This window comes from Bubalus bubalis, chromosome 9 (genome assembly GCF_019923935.1).
Source record: "Bubalus bubalis isolate 160015118507 breed Murrah chromosome 9, NDDB_SH_1, whole genome shotgun sequence".
Lineage (NCBI taxonomy): Eukaryota > Metazoa > Chordata > Mammalia > Artiodactyla > Bovidae > Bubalus > Bubalus bubalis.
In genome coordinates, this window is record NC_059165.1 from 57,636,469 (window position 1) to 57,661,938 (window position 25,470).

Genomic DNA, 25,470 nt, shown 5'->3' on the forward strand with positions numbered 1-25,470 from the left:
CTAGCTGCTCAAAACCTTTACTTCTTACTTGAAAGTAATGACATCACCTTTAGGCACTTAATAATCCACCCTTTACACTTGTCTATACTTTAATTCTACCTCAAATACTGAGTTATTAACAATCCTCACCCATCCTTTACCTCTACTCACAAGCATTGTGATTGCCTTAGAGTTGCAAGTGCTCTTCACAATAGCCAAGGCATAGAAATAACCTAAATGGCCACTGAAAGATGAATGGATAAAAAATTGTACATATATACGATGGAATATTATCCAGTCATTACAAAAGAGAATATAATCATGCCATTTGCAGCAACATGGACAGACCCAGAAATTATCATACTAAGTGAAGTCAGAGAGAGAAAGACAAATACCATATGATATCACTTGTCTATGGAAACTAAAATATGACACACGTGAACCTATCTACAAAACAGACTTATAGAGATCAGACTTGTGCTGGCAAGAGGGAGAGGGGGAGCGTGAGATGGGCTGAGAGTCTGGGATCAGCAGATGCAAACGACCATATACAGAGAAAATGGATAAACAACAAGGTCCTACTGTACTGCACAGGGAATTATAGGTAATATCCCGAGGAAACCATAATGGAAAAGAAAAAGCAAGTGTGTGTGTGTGTGTGTGTGTGTGTGTGTAATTGAATCGCCTTGCTGTACAGCAGAAATGAACACAACACTATAAATCAACTACACTTCAACAAGATAAATAAATTTACAAAACAGTTGCAAATGTCTACCCTCTGTCCCCAGAAAACACACATGTACAAACTAAAATCAACTTCTCACAACTGAGTTATCAACATCTTGTCAAGAGGTATTTCTTCCTAGGATCTTATCTCAAAGCCATCTGAAATATTTTTATTCAGGATGATAAATGATAATAGCAGAAGATAAATCTAAGCATCTATTCATTGTCAGCTCCTTATACAACATGATCAGTCACTTAAACTTCCTGAGACTAACTTCCCCCTGTTTCTATAACAGATTAATGCATCTGCCAGTGTGTAATGTTAGCCGAGTTCTGGTAACACACAGATGGAAAGCTTCATGTAAACATTAAGTGAGGTTACTACTCTCTGGAACCTGGTATGCCATTGGCAGCCCGTAAGAATTATAATTATTATTTTTATATTCCTTTCAGAGCATCTTAGGAACTACAGATCTTCAGATGAAAAAAAAAAAGGCTGTGGAATTTCAAATGAGATTCACAAATTCATTTGTTCTTTAATCCAAGTAGAACCTTTTACTAGAACTTTGGGCTAACAAGGGAGGAAGTCAATTCAGGATATAAAATAAACAGGTGATACCTTGAATTTCTCTCACATCCCTTTTGCCAAAACCAGCCACTGCTCACACTTGTTATTTGATTATCAGTGTCCTCTTTTACTGAAAGCTTTTCTGGGGCAAGAAATACAAATTAAAGAAAAATTTAAAGACATTTGCTATGGATACAAATTCTTCCTTTCTTATTATCACTGATTATGTAATTCCATTTAGATCATTTCCCTAGAAATCTTTTTTCTTACTGTCCAGCTTCAAAACTTAAATTCATTGTAGGAACTGACAATCCACCTTTTCCAACCTGACTTCCTTCCTCTATCAGGGGACAAAGCTGGGCCTCTTCTCATTGCTGCTTTTTCCCTTTCTCTTTAGGCCAGCACCCCCGCACCCCACCCTGGATCCCAAGGGTATGGGATCTGGCTTCGTGAGGCCACCAAGGGGACAGAAGACACATCCTGAAAAGCATGGGGTTGAGCTCCTAGTGGGGTGACTCACCAATGAGAAACAGAGGTCGGGCAGGGTGGGGAGAGAGCCAGTCTCCCCAATATCCACTGCCCTGCAACTATGGTGAGGTGCCATTCCTCCCAAAAACTGCCTGCAGCAGCCTCCATGCTGAGCCACCTGCTTGGTTCTCCATGGCTTACTCTGAAATCGTGGCCAACACGAGAATTCCACGTGTCCTACTGCATCTCCTCCTCTTCTCCTGCCACTCTTGGGAGTCTGATACAGCCTAAGTGCCTCAGCCCCTAACTCAAGACTCTGCTTTCAACAGGGCCAGGCTAAGACGTTTATCTTCTCTAATTCAGCATTTCTCAAGGCGTGATATGCAAACTGGGCTTCCCCCGTGGCTCAGTGCTAAGGAATCCACCTGCCAGTGCGGGAGATGCGGGTTCAATCCCTGCATCGGGGATCCCCTGGAGGAAGAAACAGCAACTCACTCTAGTATTACTGTCTGGGAAATCCCATGGACAGAGGAGCCTGGTGGGCTACAGTCCATGGGGTCCCAGAGAGTCAGACACAACTGAGCATGCACGCATGAGGTGCAGACCACCTACATCAGAATCCTCTGGGGTACTTGCTAAAAACGCAGATTCCAGGTCCACTGCAAAAATCCAGACTCAGCAGGTCTGGGATGGGGCTAGAAATCTATAGTATTAAGCCCTACAAGTGACTCAAACACCCTAAAACATGAAGACCAGTGGTCCAAGTTTCTCCAGTGTCTCCAGCTCTGCTAACAGGATGTTCTGGACACCCAAGGCAGACCCCTGCACTTCTTCCCCTTTCTCCCATATTCTCACTGAGTCCTGCCGATCTCTGCCAACCCTGGCTCCCACATCTGGCCTTCCTTTTTCAGTCCCACTGGGCCCCCATTTGGGGTTCATCTCCTTGGGCCCAAAATTTCATCAAAGACTCCTGAATGTTCTCTCCGAGTACTTTCTTCCGAACTTGGACTGAAAAACGGAACTCAGGCTGCATGCTTCCAGAGCACCTGGAGAAATTTAGTACAGAAGCGGGCACTCTAATGCTGTCCTGGATACACGGAGTCCCTGAGGCATGGGCCTTCACTCAGGTAGAAGCAGGCCTCTGCTAGACAAGCGCTCCTGCCCAGGTGCAGGACTTCATTCTTCTGTCATCGCTACACTCAGTCTGCCGATCCTGACAAGGTGGGCTGTGAGGACCCGTGACAGGACCAGCCCATCTATCCCCAGGTAACCCCCTATCTAACAGGGCACACTATACAGAGTGGCTGCTCTACCCAGGCTGCCGACAGCCCGGGTAACAGGGATAAGATTCCCTCCTTTTTCTTCTTTGTCGCCCTTTCAATCCTCCCATTCCTGTGTTACCCAATTCCCTCTTCTTACTGATAAACACTCAACCAGAGCTTGAGCCCTCTCCTCTGCTCCCTTTGGCTTGACTTTGGCTAAAATCCATTTGATTGCACCTGTGCTCTGTTTATTCCCTTCTCCACGTGCCTATTCTCTGTGAGTTAAGAAAGTGAAGTAAAAATGTCCTTTTATCACAAGGACACAAAGTGAAATTGTGTTGCTTAACTGTGATATTCTAGCTAACACTTGTTAAGCATTTACCAGGTATTTGCTAGTTTAGTCCTCTCGACAGTCCTAATAGGTAAGTACCATTTTTACCCATCTGTACCAGTGAGGAAACCGAGGCTTACAGAAATGATGACTTGCCCACAGGAAGTGCTAGAGTTTGATCTTAACCATCCTGCTAAGATCTTTCTGTACTACCTGGTGATGCATGATGGTTTTCTCGACTTCAGGTACCCAGAAGGGATGCCCCACACTGAACAACCATCCCCAAGTCCAAGTTCAAGACTGATGTAAGTTGACCCACCCAGATAGCAGGTTACCAGCTTCATAGTCCTATTACTTGATCAACTCTTTGGTTTTTGCTGATCTAACTTTCAGTCTCATTTACCACATGTTTCAGCCACATCAAGCAGACATTTCTGAATAATATACAGTCTTTGTGTTTGGCTCGCCTTACAAGAATTCTTGCCACATCAAGCCAGCAGCTCATTTCCCCCCAATATTCTTCCACAAATGTTATGCACTCCATCCCCCTAAAACCCTGCATTCACCCTCTTTCATCCTAGCATCTGAACCACTACAGAAATGTGTCTCAGAGCCATCCCCAGTGACTCACAGTCCCCATGACAGGATCTCTGTGAGGACTTGACAGTTTCTCCTTTGAAATCGCCTTCTGAAAACTAATTAGCCCTCAGTCTCCCAGTGAACTCATCTCTCTTCTTTGCAACTCTGTGTGGACTCTCTATTTCCTTCTCTTGCCTCTGTCTTTGTCCTTCTGAGCCTTTACAACCGACCGAGATCTGAGCCAAGGGACGAGGTTAATTACTTGGCTTTCGCATGACACTTGCTTCATCAAGGCGTGGGGCAAGCCCCTATTTTCAAAAGGCCCAAGGCATCTCATGATGCTCCTGCTTCCCCTTCTTGGATCCTAAGGAGATAGTAGTTGTCTACCAACCCAAGCTTAATTGAACCTCTAATTCAAGCTTGGCTTTCCAGCTGCCTCCCTCTCCCCAAGCCTGCACATCTGGAATCATTCACAAAGTGGTGGTTGAAATTTCCACTAATTCACATGGAATGCTAGGGAAGGAGGCCACTGGGAGGCCCTCGGCTTTCCCAAGGTCCCAGGCAAGTTGTTCTATCCTAAGAAATGCATGCTTCCACAAACATCCAAGAACATGCCCACTGCAGGCAGAGCATGAACCAGGGCACTTCCCAGGAGCAGCCCAGCTCTGTATGTGGTGGCCCTGACACAGGTGCAGACATCACAGACCGTGGACTGACTTGTGGCACCCCCAAATCCTTATGCTAAAACCGTAAAGCTGGATGTGACTGTATCTGAAGATAAGATCCTTAGGAGGTAATGAAGGTTAAATGAAACCATAGGGTGGGGCCCTAATCCATCAGGACTGCAGCCTTCTAAGAAGAGGAAGAGAGCTCTCAATCTCTCTGTCTCCCCCAGCCATGTGAGGACATAACCAGAAGGCACCCATCTATAAGCCAGGAAGAGTTCTCACTGGAAACCAACCATGCTGGCACCTTGATCTTGGACTTTCCTAGCATTCAGAGATGTGAGAAATAAATGTTTTTGTTGTTTAAGTCACCCAGCCTGTGATATTTAATTATGGCAGCCTGAGCTAATTAATAAAGACAGCAAGTTCTCCTGTACCTATCCAGTCACTGTGGTTCACAAGAAAAACCAGGAATCCAGGCCCTTACCCTCCTCATCTGACCAGAGAGGGTAAAAAAGTCAGGGATTGCAGCAAGGTAACTGGGAGAAACACATGTGAAAACTGACCCATTCATTCACCAATAAGCATTTATGGAATGACTACTGTGCGCAATTATAAACACTTTCAAATACAATATATTCATATTTGTTTATAAACACAGGAAAGATCTGGCAAGATAGGCATTAAATGGATAGTGTCATCATCCTTGGGGTGGTGGCTGGGGGAAGGGACATGGAGGATGCAGAGGGACTCTTAACAATGTAAAATTGTTTTAATTGTTCATCTTATAAAAGAGAATCACAAGAGGTTGCAAATATCTGCTGAATGAAGAAGAAAGGCAGGATGCAAGGCCTAGTGGGTCCACGTTTCCTATTGGATAGGCAGTCCTACTCCCCAGGACTTTCTCTGGGGCCTGGGGGTGTAATGGCTTTGACAGTTCTCAGGGCTTGTCTGTTTTATTGATGGCTGCATCCCTAGAACCCAGCAAGCTGTTTCTGGCACATAAATAAAGGGCCCCACACTGGCTGCTTGGGTGCATCAGCAGCCAGAGTCCCACAGGAAAGTTCTGTGGAGATTCTAACCCTAGCCAGGAGACTGAGTTGAAGCCTCAGGAAATATCTGGGATGGTGTCTGTGGAATAAGGCCAGGGTGTGGAGCAAATGGAGATTCTGCAAAACAGAAGCTGAGATGGTTCAAGGTGGCGCATGCTCCAGGAGAAAAGTCAGAGAGACCAGAGTTCTGGAAGTAGAGTTTAACAGCCCAGCCCTTTCATGGGACACTAATGTCCCTGACAAGCAAGCACTCCCCCTGTGCCATCAGACCACCAAGGCCCACAGGTTCCCATGTGCTCCCGCAGAGACCCTGCCCTCCCAAACATGTTGGAGTCTAGAACAGAAATGGCTTGTTGCAATACCACAGTGGGCTCAGGCCAGCCTGAAGGTGCAGAACACAGGCTCTGGCTCTGTGCTGCCTGGAGTCAGATCCCGGCTCCATCAACTAACTGAAGTTAGCTGACTGACTAACTTCTGTGCTCAAGTGTCCCCAAAGTGTAAAGCGTCCTCAAGTGTAAAACGAGAATGTTGCTCAAGTAAGTACCTTTCTCTATGGAAAACACTTAGAATGGTGCCTGGTCTTAGGAGAGGGGCAGAGGGTGAGTAAAACTCAGATTGGTCTAAAGGTAGCCAAGTGAAGTCACGTAACTTCACTCGTACAGAACCCATCATCCCAACTCTGAAAAATTAGCTGCATTAAAATCTACATTTGATACATCGCTGTGATGGTCTTTAGAGGTGTTAACTTGGTTAGACTTGATGACAAGGATAGAAAAGGGCAGAGGCCAGTGTGTGGTGCGCACACACCCCCTCCCAACAATTTAGTCACTAAGGTAAGTAATTTTTGTGAAGGCATTTTACAGATGTGATCAAAGGTTCCATTCCGCTGACATCAAGGAGGGATGATTATCCTCAAAGGGTCCAGCCTAATCAGGTGATCCTTTAAAAGGGACTGAGCTTTTTGTGGAGAAAAAGACTTCAACAGCAGCTAGATCTACAGTTGCTTTGCTGGATTTTCCCTTTCCAGCTGCCTGTGGGCCACAGCTTCCACCCTGCCCATGGGGGTCCAGCTGGCTTCTCATCTTGCCTTCTTGATGGCTTTCCCTCCAAGTTTGGGGCTCACACAGCCAACCTGCACAATTACATAAGCCTTGTAATATATCTATTAGAACAGACATCTCCTACTGGGTTATGCTTCTCTGGTTGAGTCCTGGCTGATATAATCACTTCCCACAGAGTAAACCTGGGGATGTAATGAGCCACTTCCCATTTTCCATATCAAGCACTGTTAAGAATCAAGAGGCTGAATGTGAGCACCAGAATGCAGTTGGTTCTTTTTATTCATAGGAGTTCGGTTCCAGACAGTGACCATGAACGCTGAATTAGGAAAGCAAGCCATGGTTCCTAAGGGAAAGAGATGGTTAGGTTCCTGTGAGCCTCTTCACATTTCATCAACTGATAAATATGTTCTTTGTTTTATGTGTGCTTCTCTTTAAAACCTTATTTAATATGTACAATTGATTAACACTGAACTCATGGCCAACAGCACTGCAACTCATGCCTGAAGGAAGTTTATCTGACACACCTATCTTCTCCAAAAGGCATACTGCAGTCTTCTTGCACTTAGCAACACTAGCTGGCACTTCCAGAGTGTCCTGGGGGGTCTATTTTACACAGCATAATCACCAAGAAAAAAACACCAAAGATGTGAAAAATGTGGCACAAAACAGAATGTGAAAAGGACACGTTTACCGCACAAGAGCTGAAAAGAAGGCAAAGCGTCATCTTGTTCCACCTCCACTGGGAACATTCACATCAGGGGACTCTCTGTTCTCCACTCTGAACACGTCCCAAATAACCACAAAAGCATCACCAGCATTGATTTGGGGTTGCAAATTTTAGTGAATAGGTGAAACTGAAACTACCATATCTGTGAATAATAAGAATCAATTGTTTTACTTTCTCTCCTTTCAAACCCTTAAAAGTAAGTTTGTTGTTTGTTTTCTCTTCCACTCCAGGCATGAATTTCTCAGGCTTGAATCCACCTTCATCCTCACACACTCTTGTATTTTGTCCTCATTTTCTGCCCTCGCAAGCCATGCTGAACGTTCTCTTCTTCCTGCCCTAAGAACGGCAGAAAGACCAGACCTGAGGCTGTGCCACGATCAATGCAAGAGGTGGCTGACAAGATCTGGGTGAAGACAGAGACAGTGAAGACAGAAAAAGTCAGGGGAGGTGGACTTTCCCTGGCAAATACTGAGGGGCCTGGGGCTTAGGAAGAAGACCGTGGTTTCTAATTTCATAAATCCAGCACGTACTGAGGAGCTGTGCTTGAGATTCAGAGCGAAATGCTGTAGGTCTCTGAGGGAAGGGAATGAGTTCTGTTTTGGACCCCATTAAGTTTGAAGTGCCCACAACATCCGGACAGTGCGTGTTATCAATCAGCACTCTCAGCTGCAGAGACAAGAAAGCAACTCTGCCTAATTCAAGTAGATAAGGGAATTACTAAAGGATACCTGGCTATTCACAGAATTACCAGACGAACGAGGGAACAGACTGGCGCCTCTGCAGCCAGGAGCAGGCATTAAATTCATTCCTGACCTACTCTAGTGAGAAACCCCTTGCTGAAACCACTGGAAAGAGATTATGGTTCACAGCTCTGACTCAGGACTCTGCTTTCAGGGCACTGTTGAATTTTGAGCGTGGCTGCCACTGCCAACTTCAAAAGGCTGGATTCTGTACAGACTCTGTTTCTGATCAGAGTCGGGGAACATACATCTCACAAGTGGGGCCTAGATCACCTGCCTGTAGTTTACCTAGCAGGCTGGGGTCAGGGGATGGCGGTTAGTCTCTGGAGGAGGAAATGGGTCCTGCCTCATAAGGTGGGAGATTCCCTGCACAGAAGAATAATGCTCAGATGGTGGGCAGCCAATTAGAATAACAAATGCTTGCTGCAAGAGAGTCAGAAAGGATCAAATGCAAACAGTAATAACAGGTCCCACTTTTAAGCCCTTACTCTATGTCAGGTGCTACATAAAATGGTTCACATGCATTTGCAGAGTTTTAAACTACTCAAAGTTTTAAGTGGGTATAAAGAAGAGAGTCAGGGAGGGCAGAGTAATTTACTAGGGTAGCCAAATATATCAGGTGTGCCCAGGATTGAGGGGTTTCCTAGTGAGGAATTTCAGCGCTATCACGAGGGAGATCTCAGCGAAACCCAAGCAGGACATCAGTCTAGTCTGGTCAGACAGATGTGGGTTCACATTCTGGCTTGTGCACCCAGGAAAAGTGATTTAACTTCTTGGAACCTTGGTTTCCACATTTATAAATGGGTATAACAAAAGTATCTACCTCATAAAACTATTGTGAAGCACTGGAGATACGCAGTCTCCAGTGAAGGACTACTTATATGCAGAGTATATCATGCAAAAGTCCAGGCTGGATGAAGCACAAGCTGAAATCAAGACTGCCGGGAGAAATATCAATAACCTCAGATACGTAGATGATACCACCCTTACGGCAGAAAGCGAAGAACTGAAGAGTTTCTTGATGAAAGTGAAAGAGAGTGAAAAATCTGGCTTAAAATTCAACATTCAGAAAACTAAGATCATGGCATCTGGTCCCTCACTTCAAATAGATGGGGAATAGATAGGGAAACAATGGAAACAGTGACAAACTTTATTTTGAGGGGGCTCCAAAATCACTGCAGATGGTGACTGCAGCCATGAAATTAAGACGCTTGCTCCTTGGAAGAAAAGCTATGACCAACCTATACAGCATATAAAAACCAGAGACATTACTTTGCCAACAAAGGTCCATCTAGTCAAGGCTATGGTTTTTCCAGTAGTCATATATGGATGTGAGAGTTGGACCATAAAGAAAGCTGAGTGGCGAAGAATTGATGCTTTTGAACTGTGTTGGAGAAGACTCTTGAGAGTCCCTTGGACTGCAAGGAGATCCATCCAGTCCACCCTAAAGGAAATCAGTCCTGAATATTCACTGGAAGGACTGATGTTGAAGCTGAAACTCTAATACTTGGCCACCTGATGCGAAGAACTGACTCACTGGAAAAGACCCTGATGCCGGAAAAGACTGAAGGCACGAGGAGAAGGGGAGACAGAGGATGAGGTGGTTGGATGACATCACCGACTTGATGGACATGAGTCTGAGTAAGCTCCGGGATTTGGTGATATACAGGGAAGCCTGGCATGCTGCAGTCCACAGGGTCGCAAAAAAGTCGGAAACGGCTGAGTGACTGAACTGACTGAACTGAAAGACTGGAGATGATATGAACAAAATACTTAGTGCATTACCAAGTATATATTAAGGTCACAAAAAAAAAAAAAATAGACATTATTCTTAATAACTCCTAGAGAATCTGACATTGTCTACATCACAAGAACCAACATTCTATTCCAGGACTGAACATCTCCAAGCTGTGTAGTATTTTACATTCCTAAGCATTCATTGCATCCCCATACAGATGGCATTTGAAGCTACTGGAGAACGAAGGAAGGAGGGCAGACCAGCGTTAGCACTATCAGCTATCCTAACATTTAATGCAGACAGAAGAGGCAAAGAGGAAGAAAAACAGATTACAGATGGGGAGACGCTTTTGTGAAAGTAGAATAATTATAAAAGTCAGCAGTGGTAAATCTGGTCCAATACTGTAGAGAAATCAGTAGGTTAGAAACACATTACTCTTCCAATCAGGCAAAAAAGGTTAAAAAGAGAAAGTTGAGGGATGTTGACTTTCAGCCACGATGGGGCAATAGAGATTGACTTACTCTACTTTCAATCACCAGAAAAACACACAAAATCTATCAGACAGTTTTCAGGCACTAAACAACACAAAGCACAAAATAATGATGCCCTGAGAAAAGGGAAACAAAGAGAGTTAATCCTAAGGGTGTCCCACTCACTGTCTGGAGAGCATTTCCAGGCTGCAATGCAGGAAGGGCTAATGAAGCATGTGGGACAACCCCCAGAGGCCCAAACTGGGGGCCAGGAGAAGTTCATGTTACAAATGACAAGAATGGAAAGAACTCCTAATACCAAGAGCATCAGGTATGTCCTCAGAAGGTATTGCTTCAATACTGAGCCCCGGTGAGCTTCAACAAGATGTTGGTAAACTTCTTAAAGGATCAGACACTAAATATTTTAGGCTATGGGCCATACGGCCTCTCCCACAACCACCCAGTTCTGCTGCTGGAGCATAAAATATGTCAACATAAAACATGCCACAGATAATATGTCAACAAATGGGTGTGGCTGTGTTCCCAAAGAATTTTATTTCCCAAAAGAGGCAACTGGTTTGTGAGCCACAGTTTGCCAAGCCCTGGCTGACGCCAACAGTTGCTCTGGAGTCAGCCTAGCCAAACTGAAACACACAGCTCAGAAATATCAAATCAATCCCAAGGACCTTAACCGTGCCCCAGAACAACAAAGGCCAACAACATTTATACGAGTGCAAAAAGTTTCAGCACTGAAGATTATTCGCAATATCTGGAATTCAATAAAAAGAGGACTAGTTATACAAAAAAGTTAAAATAAAGCCCATAACAAGAACACACACACAAAAGACAGACATATGATAGAAATAGCACACAAAAACATTAAAACAATATTATAACTATACAAGCTCAAGAAAGTTAAAGGAAAACAGAAGCAAGTTAAGGAGAGACATGAAAGATATAAAGATAGCAAAAAGGTTTCAAGTTAAACTTCTATAGATGAAAAATACAATGTAATATGTAAGATACAATGGATGGTATTAACACCAGATTACACATAGCAGGGGAGAAAAAAAAGATTAATGAATTTAAAGAGCTAGCAATAAAAGTCATCCAAGATGAAATACTGACAGGGGGAAAAAAACGCATTGCAGAAAAAGAAAACAAAGAGAGTCATCACTGAGCCGCTGAGTACATGAAGTCGACTATTATACTTGTTAATGGAATCCAAGAAAATAGAGGACACAAGTGGGGGGATAAAAATGTATTTGGAAAAAATAATGGCTCAAAATTTTCCAAACTTACTGAAACCTATAAAATGCAGTAAGCTCAATACATCTCAAATATAAGAAACATAAAGATAACCACACCAAGGTATAGCATAATCACACTGCTTATAACTAGTGATGAAGAGAAAAATTTTGAATGGCTAGAAAAGACAAAAGGAGTCTAAAGACTGACAGCACACTTCAGAAACAATGCAGTCCAGAAAACAGTAATATCTTTTAAAGACTAAGGAAAACCAAGTGTTAACCTAGAATGCTACACTCAGCAAAACTATTTCTCAAACACAAAGGTCAAATAAAGACATTTTAAAGCAAAGAAAGAATTCATCATGAACAGACCACCACTATGAGAAAAGTTAAAGCAAGTTTTTCAGACAGAGGATTAATGACAGGGAATGCAAAATCGGGTTTACACAAAGGAATGGCGGGCACCAGAAGTGAGAAACATGTAGGAAAATGTAAAATACTTCTTTCTTACTTTAAAAAGACTCCTTACAGGAGAAACAACTGTTTAAAGGAAATATGTTTAGCAACGATGCTTTGATGGGTTCACAGGACATGTAGAAACAAAATGAATAACAATAGCACAGTGGGAAGAAGAGGAAACAAGTGGAAATGAACCATTTAAGATCCTTATACTGAACCTGAGGTGGTAGGATATTCCTTCAAAGACTATGGTTAAAGATGTATACTGTAAACTCTATGGGAACCTCTAAAAATAAAAATAGGTATAGTCAACTAAACCAATAAAGGAGATAAAATGGAATCATATCAACTGCAAATTGGCACAAGGGATCTTTTCAAGGTGTCAGAAATATTCTAAAAATAGACTGTGATGATGGTTGCACAACTCTGTAAATTTACTAAAAATCACTCAGCTGTATGTCTAAAATGGGTACATTTATGGCATGTAAATTGCTAAAAAATTAAGAACTTACTGCAAAAAAAAAAACAGAAAAATCAAAACAAAAATCAGATGGCACCAATAAAAAACAAATAGCAATATGATAGATTTTAAAACATGTTAAAAAGTAGAGCCATCTAAACAATTCTGACAGTGAAAAAGTTGAAGGATTACACTATCTGATTTCATCCCTGGTGTCTCAGAGGGTAAAGAATCCACCTGCAATGTGGGAGACCGAGGTACGATCCCTGGGTTGGGAAGATCCTCTGGAGAAGGTAACAGCTATCCACTCCAGTATTCTCGCCTGGAGAATTCCATGGACAGAGGAGCCCGGCAGGCTAGTCATGGGGTCACAAAGGGTCAGACACAACTGAGCAACCTTCATGTAAAGCTCCAGAAATTATGACAGTGTGTTATGGGCATAAAGACAGCCACACAAATAAATGAAACAGAATGGAATCCAGACATACACACATGTATTTATGGTCAACTGATTTTCAACTAAGTTGTCAAACCAATGCAGTGAGGAAAAACCAACCCTTCACCAAACAGTACTGAAGCCAGTAGGTACTCTTACAGAAGTAACAAATAAATAAACAAGCAAACATTAAAAAAAACCTTGCTTCACACCACAAAAAAAGTTTAAGTCAAAACCAATCAAAGCCTTCAATGTAAAAGCTAAAATTATTAAACCTCTAGAATAAAAGCATAGGGTAAAATCTAAGTGAACTGTGTGAGGCAAAACATTTTTAAATATGGTATGAACTATAAAAGAAAAAGATTATAATTTGTATTTCATCAAAATTAAACATTTTTACTCTTCAAATTACACTGTTAGCAAAAAGCTACATAGAGGTAAAAAATATTTGCAAAGCACATATCTGATAAAAGACATGTACAGAGAGTGTATGATAAACTCTTCCAACACAAAAAGGAGAAATAACCTGATAAAAATAAAATGGCAGAAGACATGTTTCACCAAAGAGCAGATACTGATGGCCAATCAACACAGCAGCTACCACTACATACTCATTTGAATTACTAAAATTTAAAAGACTGGCAATATCAAATGTTGACAAAGATGTAGGAGCAATTAGATGTCCCACACATTGCTGATGGGGACAAAATGGCATGGCCACTTTACAACACAGTTTGGTAGTTTCTTATAAACTAAACATATACTTGGTATATGACCCCAAAATCCATCTCCTATGTATTTACCCAAGAGAAATCAAACATATATCTGCAAGAAAGACTTATATGTCAATTCTCAAAGCAACTTTAGGTGTAACAGCCAAACACTAGAGACCACTTAAGTGTCCATCAGTGGTAACTGCTTAGCCATTAAAATGAATGAACCACCAAAGCATAAATGAATCAAAGTATCATGGTAAGTGAAAGAAGCCAGACACACAGAAACCATATACTATGTGATTTCATTTACGTGACGGTCTAGAAAAGGCAAAATTATAGTGATAAAAGCAAGTCAGTAGTTGCCGGAGGCCGGAGGAGAGGTCAGGGATTAACTGCAAACAAGAATGAGAGATCTTTCTGGGGTGATAGAAATGCTTTACATCATGATTGGGGTAGTGGTTCTGAGTGCACAGGTGTGTGCTAAGTCGCTTCAGTCATGTCTGACCCTTTGTGACCCTATGGACTGTAGCCCACCAGGCTCCTCTGTCGACGGGATTCTCCAGGCAAGAATACTGCAGTGGGTTGCCATGCCCTGCTCTAGGGGATCTTCCCAGCCCAAGGATCGAACCCACATCTCTTATGTCTCCTGTACTGTCAGGCGGGTTCCTTACCACTAGCGTCATCTGGGAAATCCAGGGTAGCAGTTACAAGATTTTATGTACTTATCTAAACTCATTGACTTGTACACTTAAAATTGGTTTTGCTGTATTAAATTATATCTCAGAGAACAAACAGAAAAAATACACCGAAATCAGTATTTAGACTCAAGCATTGTAAAGACCATCCACCATCAGGGAAAACATTCAATCTTCTATATTAAAACCATCCTTTAAAATATTTATTTTGGTTTCTATTTTATAGTATAGAATGTGTACACTAGCATATGTATACACAGTTGATCCTTGAACAAGGCAAAGGTTAGCGGTTCCAACTTCTATGTAGTAGAAAATCCTTGTATACTTTATAGTTGGCCCTCCACATCTGTGGGGCTTCCTAGGTGGCACTTGCCTGACAATGCTGGAGACCCAAGAGATGTGGGTTCGGTTCCTGGGCCAGGAAGATCCCATGGAAGAGGACACAGCAACTCACTTTAGTATCCTTACCTGGAGAATTCCATGAACAGAGAAACCTGGTGGACTGTAGTCCATAGGGTCACACAGAGTCAGACACGACCGGCACAACTCAGCATGCACATATCTGTAGATTCAACCAGCCACAGACCAGGCAGTATGTGGTTTATGTTTATTGAAAAATATCTGCAAATAAGAAGACCTCCACAGTTCAAATCCATGCTGTTCAAGAGTCAACTGTAATTTACAAGTGAATATTCATACACTGAGGCACACATTCCTTTTTTTTTTTTTTCCCACTGATAGGGACGAACCATCTAAAACATGTGGAGACCTCCCAATTGGTTGTTGTTGCAAGCCTGGAAGGGCAGCTTCAATGGGGTGGGGAGAAGTGGAAACTATATTGTAATGGTTACTGAGAAGTGAGGATAATAAGCAAACTTTTCTTTCAAGACAGAGTGGGAGAAAGGATACATACAGCTCCAAGTAGAGAGGAGAGTTGAAGAAAGGTGACAACTTGTAGGATGGGTCATTTTAACATAGGTTTGAAGGGAAGACTCAGAAAAGAGAAATCATTAATAAAGCGGGGGAGAGAGAAGAAAACATATATTGTAGATAAAATACCCAGTTTGCAGGAGGAGATGGTTCTGGAGCCTCAGTAAAGAGCCATGAGAAAGTTGTGAAGGCTGTCTTTCTGTAATAATTGATAAAACAAGGTCTTCAGTGCAAGAAAAAGAAAAGGCAGAAGAGGCATCTGGAGTAATCAGCATGGGCAATAGTGTCAGAAGTGACCAGATGCAGACATACACAAAAATAAGCAGCTGGGAGAAGGCAGCTGAGTGACCAACATCAAGCTATTTTTACAGTGGTGGTAGCCACCACACACTCACATTTCCAACATAACCTTGAGATGGTTGACAGGAGTCAGCTGCCCAGACTCAGCCACTGAAGGCAATGTCTCTCTATGCCTCTTCTGGCAAACACAGCCCAGGAAGTGGAAGCTGGTAGGGACTTAAGTAGAAACTGGTAAACTGATATCTTACCTCTGGGCCCCTTTGTAATTCATCCACCACCCACAAGACCTTGGGCCAAGATTCCCATTTTGGCCTCAGATACTAATTTTGGACCAACTGGTCAGTGCTCAGCTGGGCGTGGTGGCTGTGTGGGTGGGGACCACCGGGTAGTGGAGGAAGTGGGGCTGGTGAATCAGGCGGGCGCCCGGCTTCAGCATGGCCTGACTCACCCCAGACCATGGGAATGGCACTCTGGGGCCAGTGGCGCCATCTCTGAGCAGCGCCAGGGCTGTCAGCGCATCATTAGTGGTTGCGAGTGCTTGCCCAGCACTTCTCACAAGGTGGCCTCAGGGCCTGCCCACATGCCATCTGGGTAATTACGTCCTATTTACCTTCCTGTAGATCCAGATGAACAGGCACTTCACTTCCTGACTTAACCTCTGTGTGCCGCCCTGAGTGACAGGGTGAGTTTAAAAAGCGTACTTCTTTTCAACCTGATCAACCCTCTTCCCTCACGCTTCGTGCTGGAGGATTCAGTAGGCTTAGATGTAGGGTCTCTGACCACCTTGTCTTCGTTTGTCAGGTGCAAACTGATTTCCCAGAGAAATCCAGACAGCCCCTACTGCCAGAGTGGACACTTGACACAGGACGGTTCCTCACGTGTCCCTCCCTTCCGACCTCTAGTTAAGTCGGCTTCTTCACTCTGATGAAATGATCCTCCTTCACTTTTCAACTGATGTGGTTCAGCTGGTGTCAGTTCTACCCCCAGTACCAGGCTGGCTTACCAGAACACTGTAATCTCTTGGCCATAGTGATTGCGTCTGAGAGTTTTGTGGACCACTTAGAAGAGAATCATTCCCTGCTGCGGCTACTGAGAGCATAGAATATAGGCCAAAAGTTACCGGCAGCATTTTTTTCTTTTTTAAGACGACTGTTATGTGCCAAGAACTGCCTTAAGTGTCTTTATGTGCACTGTCTCACCGACTTCCCACATCAACCCCGTAAACTATAAGTTCTATTATATGAGGCAGCATAGTTTGGGAATCAATAGTACTAATTCTGGAACCAGACTACCTGGATTTAACTTCTGGTTCCATCATTTGCTAGTTGTGTAACAGATAAGTTATTTAAACTTTCTGCGCCTCAGTTTCCTCATCTGTAGAATGGGGCTTCTAATGGCACCTACCTCACAGGTTGTTGTGAAAATCAGTGAATTTATTTACACAGGGTACTGGGAAGAACACAAGGCAGAAGAGCAAGTGCTCACAATTTCAGCCATCCCTATCACTATCACCATCATCCTCGTGTCCCATTTAAAGACAAGGAAACTAAGGCACAGAGATGTTAAGAAATATGTCTACAGCTGTGCAACCAGTCGGTGATGGCCTGGGGATTTGAATCAAGACTGCTTCTGGCTCTAGAGATGGTGTTCTATTTATTTATTTAGCCACTCCACGCAGCCTGTGGGATCTCAGTTCCCCAACCAGGGATCAAACCCACGCCCCTGCAGTGGAAGAGTAGAGTCCTAACAACCAGACTGCCAGGGAATTCCTGATGTGTTCATAACCATGCAACAGTACTTCCTGTGCCCAAGGACATCACCTTGGTCTGCAGAAAACAGAGGTAACACACATAAAGCACAGCTGAGCGGAAGAGAAGGCAAAACAAGAGTCCTGAGGACACTTCCAGGGCCCCTTGAACCAGCTGTCTTAGACTGTACGGCTGCTGTAACAAAAATGCCATAGACTAGGCAGCATATAAACAACAAATCTGTCACAGTTCTAGAAGCTGGCAAGTCCAAGATCAAGGTGCTGGCAAACTCAGTATCTGGCGAATGTCACCTCACTGCGTCCTCACATGGTGGAAGGAATGAAAGAGCTCTACTGGAGTCTCTTTATAAAGGCATGAATATCATGCATGAGGGCTGCACTCTAAGGACCAAATCATCTCCCAAAGGCCCCCACCTCTTCATAATACCATCATCACCTTGGGGGATAGGGGTGTTGTAACATACAAATCTTTCAGGGACACAAACATTCAGTCTGGTGCTTGTCAGCACGAGACAAGCCAGGAATCCAACCTCCCTTTGGAGTTTTCGATACACAACAAAATCCCTCTACCTCAGCCCAGCTTGTCCCTTGCAGTTGAAATCCCTTGTAAACTTCACTGAAATAGCAATTCAAAGCTCACCCTCAAGACTGTCTTCATGTGCTGAGCCTGAATGACCCCAAAAGAAGAGAAAACAATGCCTTGATAGAAGCTGCTCTAGGGTTACCACATCAGAGCTGTCTATTTGTTAGGTCATTCATTCATTCCTTTCAAGCATCCTCCATGGATGGAATGACGTTAGTTGCCAAGACATTCTGCGTGGACTAGGCATAATGGATTTCCGCATCAAAATATCAACAGTGTTCCCACAAGTATATTAATTAGGTCCAGCTCCAGCCTCAAGTACAGTCTCAATTCCCCTTCTGTCAGAACAGAAGTCTCTGGAATCTTTCAATCTATGCCAGATCTTTTCTGAGCTCTGCATATCTACTGCTATAGCTGGACTCTGGCCTGTCTTTAAATGCAAAAGGTAATGGGGAATTTCTACACAGACTAAATTATTCATCTCCATCAAACAACATAAGCAGCATTCAACCTCCATCTCTGGACAGAGTCTTTCCAGATCAAAATATTCAAACGAGGTCCAAACAGGAAACACAGATGCCAAACGGGTGACTCAGAAGGTAGGGGTCAAAGCCTTCTAGCCAGCAAGGTGAGTTGTGTCCTTCTGTGCATCAGAGCTGCACACAGAGAACCCTTGAGGGCTGGGATTACTTTTGATTTTTAAATCACAAGCGTCATAGAAAATATACAATGAAAAACCCAATGATTCCTTGGAGAGTTCATTGCTCTCCCCGTCTCCTTTAATTCCCCTGCCTCCTCTCCACATCCTTTGAACTCCTAAAAGGACACTTTGAAGGCCTGTCATAAAGCAGTTTTTCATTCATGCTTTGCTCTTTGATGATCTTGCTGTTTGTCTGAATTGCAGCGTCCACAGGATGTCGGCCGGGCGAGCTGAAAGCCAATACTGACGGGGAAGGGCCAAGCGAGGATGAGTCTGAGCGGTGCTCATCTGCAAGAAGAAACAGGAAAGGAGGAAAGAGCCAGACAGGAAGGACCCAAACAGGATTTCTGGTCTCTCTTGCAAGTCTTATCCTTCAGAGTGGCCTCCTATGAGAGAGGCCTAGAGCACTGGAGCCTAGCGACAGCTGCCAGCCTGCAGGTTTTTACAAGTGTTCCTCCTGCTCCGGCCTCAAACGCGAGAGCTCTCTGCTTACCCCAGACTGCACTAAGCCAGCTCCCACTTGATGAGAAAGATGATGGGCTTTGATTTTTCCCAACCTCTTCCAATGTCCCTAGTGCAAGATTCCTTTCATTTCAAGGCTAGCAAGACACCATGAGGTGGGAAAAGAAGAGAGAGAGGTAGCCAGGCAGGTCTGCAGACACACACCTTCTTTCACCTTGCCTACTGACTCAGCGGTTGAGAACTAAGACTCTTATATATGACTCTTAAGAATCCTAAAATACTCAATAATAACCAGTGGCCCTAAAAGCAGCAGCCCTGGCCTGGGGATGGTAACTATGATGAGGGCAGACAGAGCTTTCTGTGAACCTAAGTGTTCTGAAATCCAAAGGGAAAAGAAACCACTCCCTTTCATGATGCAGGGAGTTTGATTCATGTGAAGGAAGTGGCTGGGGATGGGGGTGGGGGGGTTGGGGCACGGGTGTGGAGGTAAAACACTTCATTCAGCTTTAAACAGTCAAAACATTAGAACCCATCACTCCAGAGGCATATGTGCAGTGTCAGAGGGGAGGGTAAAGACCTCATTCACTCTCAAGTGTTTAGTGAGTACCTACCACATCCCGGGAGGACAAGAGTGAGCCAAACAGACAGATCTCTGCCCTTGTGGAGCTAACAATTCACTGAAAGGCCAGATGTTCAACACTGCCACTCATACATACATAATTATAAACTGGGTCACATACCTTACAGTATAGGGTGTTAGGAGAGCATTAACACAGAGACACCATTTAGACATGGGGGCCAGCCTACAGGGAGACCTGGGAAGGCTCAATCTAAAAAGGCAACACTTAAGCTGAAGGGGAGAGGGATGATGGTCCATCACGATGGAACAGTATGATATGTAGAGCAAACAGCATTTTATGCAAAAGGAACAGCATATGAGAAAGTCTGACTGAAGGGGAGTCAGATTGGAGGAATCAACAGTTAGCAAAAGACCTGTGATGAGTAAAGATGCAATCAATGTGCATTAAGCCCCACAACACACCAGATGATACACCCCATACCAACGACACAGCAGTGAACGTAATGCACAAAAGCCCTGTCCTCCTGCAGTTTACTTCCCAGATGCTACCTCATCAGAAATCAGACTCCAGCAGAGCGACCAGTAATTCAGGCTGCCTGGATGAAGCAATCCATGATGAAGCAATGGGCAGGGCCACTTCATACATGAGGGTTTTCTCACCCAAAGGCTCACAGTGTGGGCCACCAACGCCGAGTGAGCAGCTACTCTCACTTTCCCCTGCATGGATGGACGCCAGACTGAAATCACCCGTGGGGATGCGGCAGGGGGCAGGCCAAGCCAGTCAGACAAGTGGAGCACCCCTCCTTCCCCTGTGCTGGCAGTTCTGGCCCACGGTGGGCACGGGTATGGAGTGATCTCCAGGCCCTCCATCAACCAGTTCTAAGTTCTGAACATAGTTCCGGACCAGTGTGCAGTAATTTGCAGCATGGGATTTTTGAATCAAACAGAACTGGCTTCTTGTCCCAGCTCTGCCACGGGCCAACTGGGCCCAGAACTTGCCCTCTCTGAGCCTCTGTCTTAGTCTATAAAAGAGAGTTAGGGGTTACTGGGACCTTGCAGTTGTGAGGACTGCGAGAGTTAGGGCATGTAGAGTGCTAAGCACTCTTCATGGCACTAGGCATCAGCTACTGGGGTATGAAGACTGGGAAGTGATAGATCCCACTTTCCTGCCTGGAGACGCTGAACTTAATGTAATTTTTGTAAAGCCCAAAGTCACAGGCAACAATGAAGCGCCCTGCACAGCCCTCTCCCTTTTATTCACGCATTGCCTGGGAAACCAAGGCAGAGTTCAGCATCTCGCCTGGCGTAACCCCAGGACTTCAAAGTCAGGAATGTTCATTTCTGAGAACAGTGAAGCAACCACAGGAAGCGTGCAGCAGAAGCAACAACTGGCCGAATTAGTCCCATGGGAATTACTCGGAAATATCTTCCATTCAAAAAGACTTTGTGAATTTTCCATTGCAAATATTTAATATCGAATTGGGTTCTCTCTTCCGCCTTTGTCAGTGGAGTGCTCAAAATAATTTTAATATTAGCCGAAGCCAAGGAAAATTACGAAGATAAATCTGCAACATTTCCTTCCCCTTCTCTCCCCCTCTCTCCCTGCCCATGACACATCCCACAGCCAAACTTCAGTGATCTGAAGTCTTCCACAGTTCAGCAGTTACTTCTAAGACAAATGACATAGTTTAAACATTGGCCTTGCTACTTATAAATTTTATGATTTTAGGCTAGTAACTTATGCTCTTTAAGCCTCAGTTTCTTCCTCCATAAAATGGAGACAATAAAAGTCTCATTAAGTTACTAAGAATGGAGGGAAAGTTCCAGAGGTGAATGTTACTTGCTATTATTACTACTATCTGTTCCCTTCCCACAATGACCTAGGTCATCCAGAGATGGTCCAGAGACAGCAACTAGTCCAGCAGGCCCGCAACAAGCACTAACTGACCAAGGAGAAAACATCTTTGGCTGGAATGGGGTGAAGAGGCTGTGCGTCCTCCTTGAAACTGACAGGCTATGCAGAAGGAAGATCTGTGTGAAGTTTAGTGAATCCACCAGCAGCCAAGTCACCCTGCACTGGTACACAGAAAGCTGCCTTCCTGTTTCTTATCATTCCCAGGCCCCAGATCAGAGCTGACATCAGACCAAAATCCTAGACCTTGAGAGTTTATCTAAGGACTTCTTTTTTTTTTTTTTCTTCTTTAATACTTTAATTTCAGAACAAAATAAACAAAAAAAACACAACACACAACATTCAAACCCCATGTCAAACATGGAAGGATAGGGCTTGAGGTCCATGTATCCTGCCTTAGAAGGACAGAAATAAAACCACTAGACATCGGCAGAGGGAACCACATGGGCCAGGGCTACTGGGGCTGCTGCTGCTGCAGGAGCCATGGGGACGCTATACAGAGGGAGTAGTCTGCAGGTAGAAACTCCTAATCTACTTCTTCCATGCGAGAGGCGTCCTCGTCACCCTCAAGGAGCGGAATTTCATCAGGAACAGCAGTGCTGGGCTCCTCTGCCGTCACCTCATCTTCATCGATGCCCAGGCCGAGCTTTATCATGCGGTAGATGCAGTTGGAGTGGGTCTGGGGATCCTCAAGCGAGAAGCCAGAGGAGAGCAGTGCAGTTTCCAACAGCAGCACCACCAGGTCCTTGACCGCCTTTTCGTTTTTGTCCGCCTCTGCCTTCTGCCGCAGGGTCTCCACAATGGGGTGGTCAGGGTTGATCTCCAGGTGCTTTTTGGCCATCATGTAGCCCATGGTCGAGTTGTCCCGAAGCGCCTGGGCTTTCATGATGCGCTCCATGTTGGCGGTCCAGCCACAGGTGCTGGTCACGATGCAGCAGGGTGACGACACGAGCCTGTTGGAGATCGTCACCTTCTCCACCTTCTTATCCAGGATCTCCTTCATGAGTTTGCAGAGGTTCTCAAACTTTGCCTTGCTCTCCTCCATCTTCTTCTCCTCCTCCTCGTCCTCGGGCAGCTCCAGGCCCTCCTTGGTCACAGAGACCAGACTCTTCCCATTAAACTCCTTGAGCTGCTGTACACAGTACTCATCGATGGGCTCCGTCATGTACACCACCTCAAAGCCCCGCTGCCGCATGCGCTCCACAAATGCGGAGTTGGCAACCTGCTCTTTGCTCTCACCAGTGATGTAATAGATGGACTTCTGGGTCTCCTTCATGCGAGACACATATTCTGAGAGAGAAGTCATCTCGTCTCCAGACTGGGATGTGTGATAGCGCAGCAGCTCAGAAAGGTGTCGCCAGTTAGTGGAGTCCTCATGGATTCCAAGCTTCAGGTTTTTAGAGAATGCCTCGTAGAACTTCTTATAGTTCTCCTTGTCTTCCGCTAGCTCAGAGAAGAGCTCAAGGCACTTCTTAACAATGTTCTTACGAATAACCTTCAAAATTTTGCTCTGCTGGAGCATTTCTCGGGAGATGTTCAGGGGAAGGTCTTCAGAGTCAACCACCCCATGGATGAAGTTGAGATATTCCGGAATCAACTCATCACAGCTGTCCATGATGAACACACGGCGGACATACAGTTTGATGTTGTTCTTTTTCTTTTTGTTCTCGAAGAGGTCAAAAGGAGCCCGACGGGGGATGAACAGCAGTGCTCTGAATTCCAGTTGACCTTCTACAGAGAAGTGCTTCACTGCCAAGTGATCTTCCCAGTCATTGGTAAGACTCTTGTAGAACTCTCCATATTCCTCCTGGGTGATGTCATCAGGGTTCCTGGTCCAAATGGGCTTGGTCTTGTTCAGTTCTTCCTGATCAATGTACTTCTCCTTTATCTTCTTTGTCTTCTTTTTCTTATCTTTGCCACTATCATCCTCCTCGTCTGAGCCCACATCTTCAAACTTAGGCTTCTCTTCATCATCTTTATCTTCCTCTTCTTTCTCATCTTTCTCTTCTTCAGCCTCATCATCACTGACTTCCTTCTCACGTTCTTTCTCCAGATAAAGTGTGATGGGATAGCCTATGAACTGAGAGTGCTTCTTCACCACTTCTTTGACCCGCCTCTCTTCCAAGTACTCTGTTTGGTCTTCCTTCAGGTGGAGAATCACTTTGGTACTGCGGCCAATAGGCTCACCATGGTCAGCACGGACAGTGAAGGAACCTCCAGCAGAAGACTCCCAAGCATACTGTTCATCATCGTTATGCTTTGTGATCACAACCACTTTCTCTGCCACTAGGTAGGCAGAGTAGAAGCCGACACCAAATCACCCAATCATGGAGATGTCTGCACCAGCCTGAAGAGCCTCCATAAATGCTTTAGTGCCAGACTTGGCAATGGTTCCCAAATTATTTACAAGATCAGCTTTGGTCATGCCAATGCCTGTGTCTACCAGAGTCAGAGTATGCTCCTGGGGGTTTGGGATGATGTCAATTTTCAGCTCTTTACCACTGTCCAATTTGGAAGGGTCTGTCAGGCTCTCATAGCGAATCTTGTCCAAGGCATCAGAAGCATTACTGATCAACTCCCGAAGAAAAATTTCCTTGTTGGAATAGAAGGTGTTGATAATAAGAGACATGAGTTGGGCAATTTCTGCCTGGAAGGCAAATGTCTCCACCTCCTCCTCTCCATGGTGCACTTCCTCAGGCATCTTCAAGGATAAGAATCACAAGTACTAAAGAACACCAAGCGGGCAATGGCTGCCTCGGGCTCACGCACCGCAAGAAGGCTGCGCGGGGATGACTCAAGAGCTATCTAAGGACTTCTATAGGGTTTCTTTTCTTCTATCCCTCCTACTTCCCTTCCTACAGTGAGCAATCCAGTCTGACCTCATGGAACTTATAGTCTAGGAAGGAAGATGATAGAACATAAAGTCATCAATAGGAAAAGTCCTCTGAAGGAAATGAACTTCCTTCCACATTGGAGGTGGAGAGCGACTGAGGACAGGGACTGAAGTGGGGTAGTATGGGAAGGCTGCTCCGATACAGGTCCTGAGGCTGCACCAGTGGCAAAATAAAGAAAAATGAAACTATCTTGCTAATTCTTTATTTTCAAGGCAATTAACAGGTCCAAGGTATAAGTGCTTGAGGATAAGTCAGAAGAGAAGTACTAGACTGAGGGTTGTTCCATCTAATCCTCTCTTCCCCCACCAACAAACCATGAAAAGGTTAGTACAAGATGGACCCCAGGACGATTGAATTTACCTCCCACGGATGACCCTGAAGCATTAGCAGAAACACAGGTCTCTAATTTGTGCCAGAACCATTGCTAGACTAATAACAATCAGAACAGCAAGAGTCACTTACTACGTGCGGCATGTGCTAGGCATCAGTCAGGCACAGCCTGGTGTTCCCTGGTCTACTCCTCCGAAGTTGGGGACGATGATACTGTCACCCCACCAGCATCTCACTCGTGGGGAAACCCAAGCACGGGGACGTAAAGCAATCTAGGAGAACACAGCTATCTGCAGGTGGGGCAGGGATGCTGCCAAGTAGGTACTATCATCAGCTCCATTTTACAGTTGAAGAAACGAAGACAGAGAGCTCAAGCGACCTGTCCAATGTGGTACAGCCCGTGGCGGATAGGAGGAGGACTAAGCTAGGCAGATGATGCCAGAGTCCAGGCACAGAATGACCTGAAGTGCATGCAGGGAACAGGAAGTCCTTCCATTTCTCTGGAGGGACAGGTGAACAAGGAGATGCAAAGAGACATCTATTAATGCATTCATTCAATGAACATGAAAGATGCACAGGACAGCCAAGCCTGGTACTGCTTTCTGGAGCTTCAGTCTGATAGGAAAGCC

At 44.6% G+C, this 25,470-nt stretch overlaps 2 protein-coding genes across 2 annotated transcripts; both read right to left on the minus strand.

The window, feature by feature from the left end:
• Positions 1-21,887: 21,887 nt before the first annotated feature.
• On the minus strand, positions 21,888-23,867 carry LOC102392637 (heat shock protein HSP 90-beta-like). The gene is made up of 2 exons (XM_044947548.2): positions 23,805-23,867; positions 21,888-23,760 (listed from the first exon to the last, which is right to left on the minus strand). The coding sequence occupies exons 1-2, from the start codon at positions 23,865-23,867 to the stop codon at positions 22,144-22,146; spliced, it is 1,680 nt and encodes a 559-aa protein (XP_044803483.2). The 3' UTR covers positions 21,888-22,143.
• On the minus strand, positions 23,662-24,318 carry LOC123335061 (heat shock protein HSP 90-beta-like). Its single transcript, XM_044947549.2, has one exon. It carries the CDS (start codon positions 24,316-24,318, stop codon positions 23,935-23,937), a length of 384 nt encoding a protein of 127 aa, XP_044803484.1. The 3' UTR covers positions 23,662-23,934.
• Between the last annotated feature and the right edge of the window lie 1,152 nt (positions 24,319-25,470).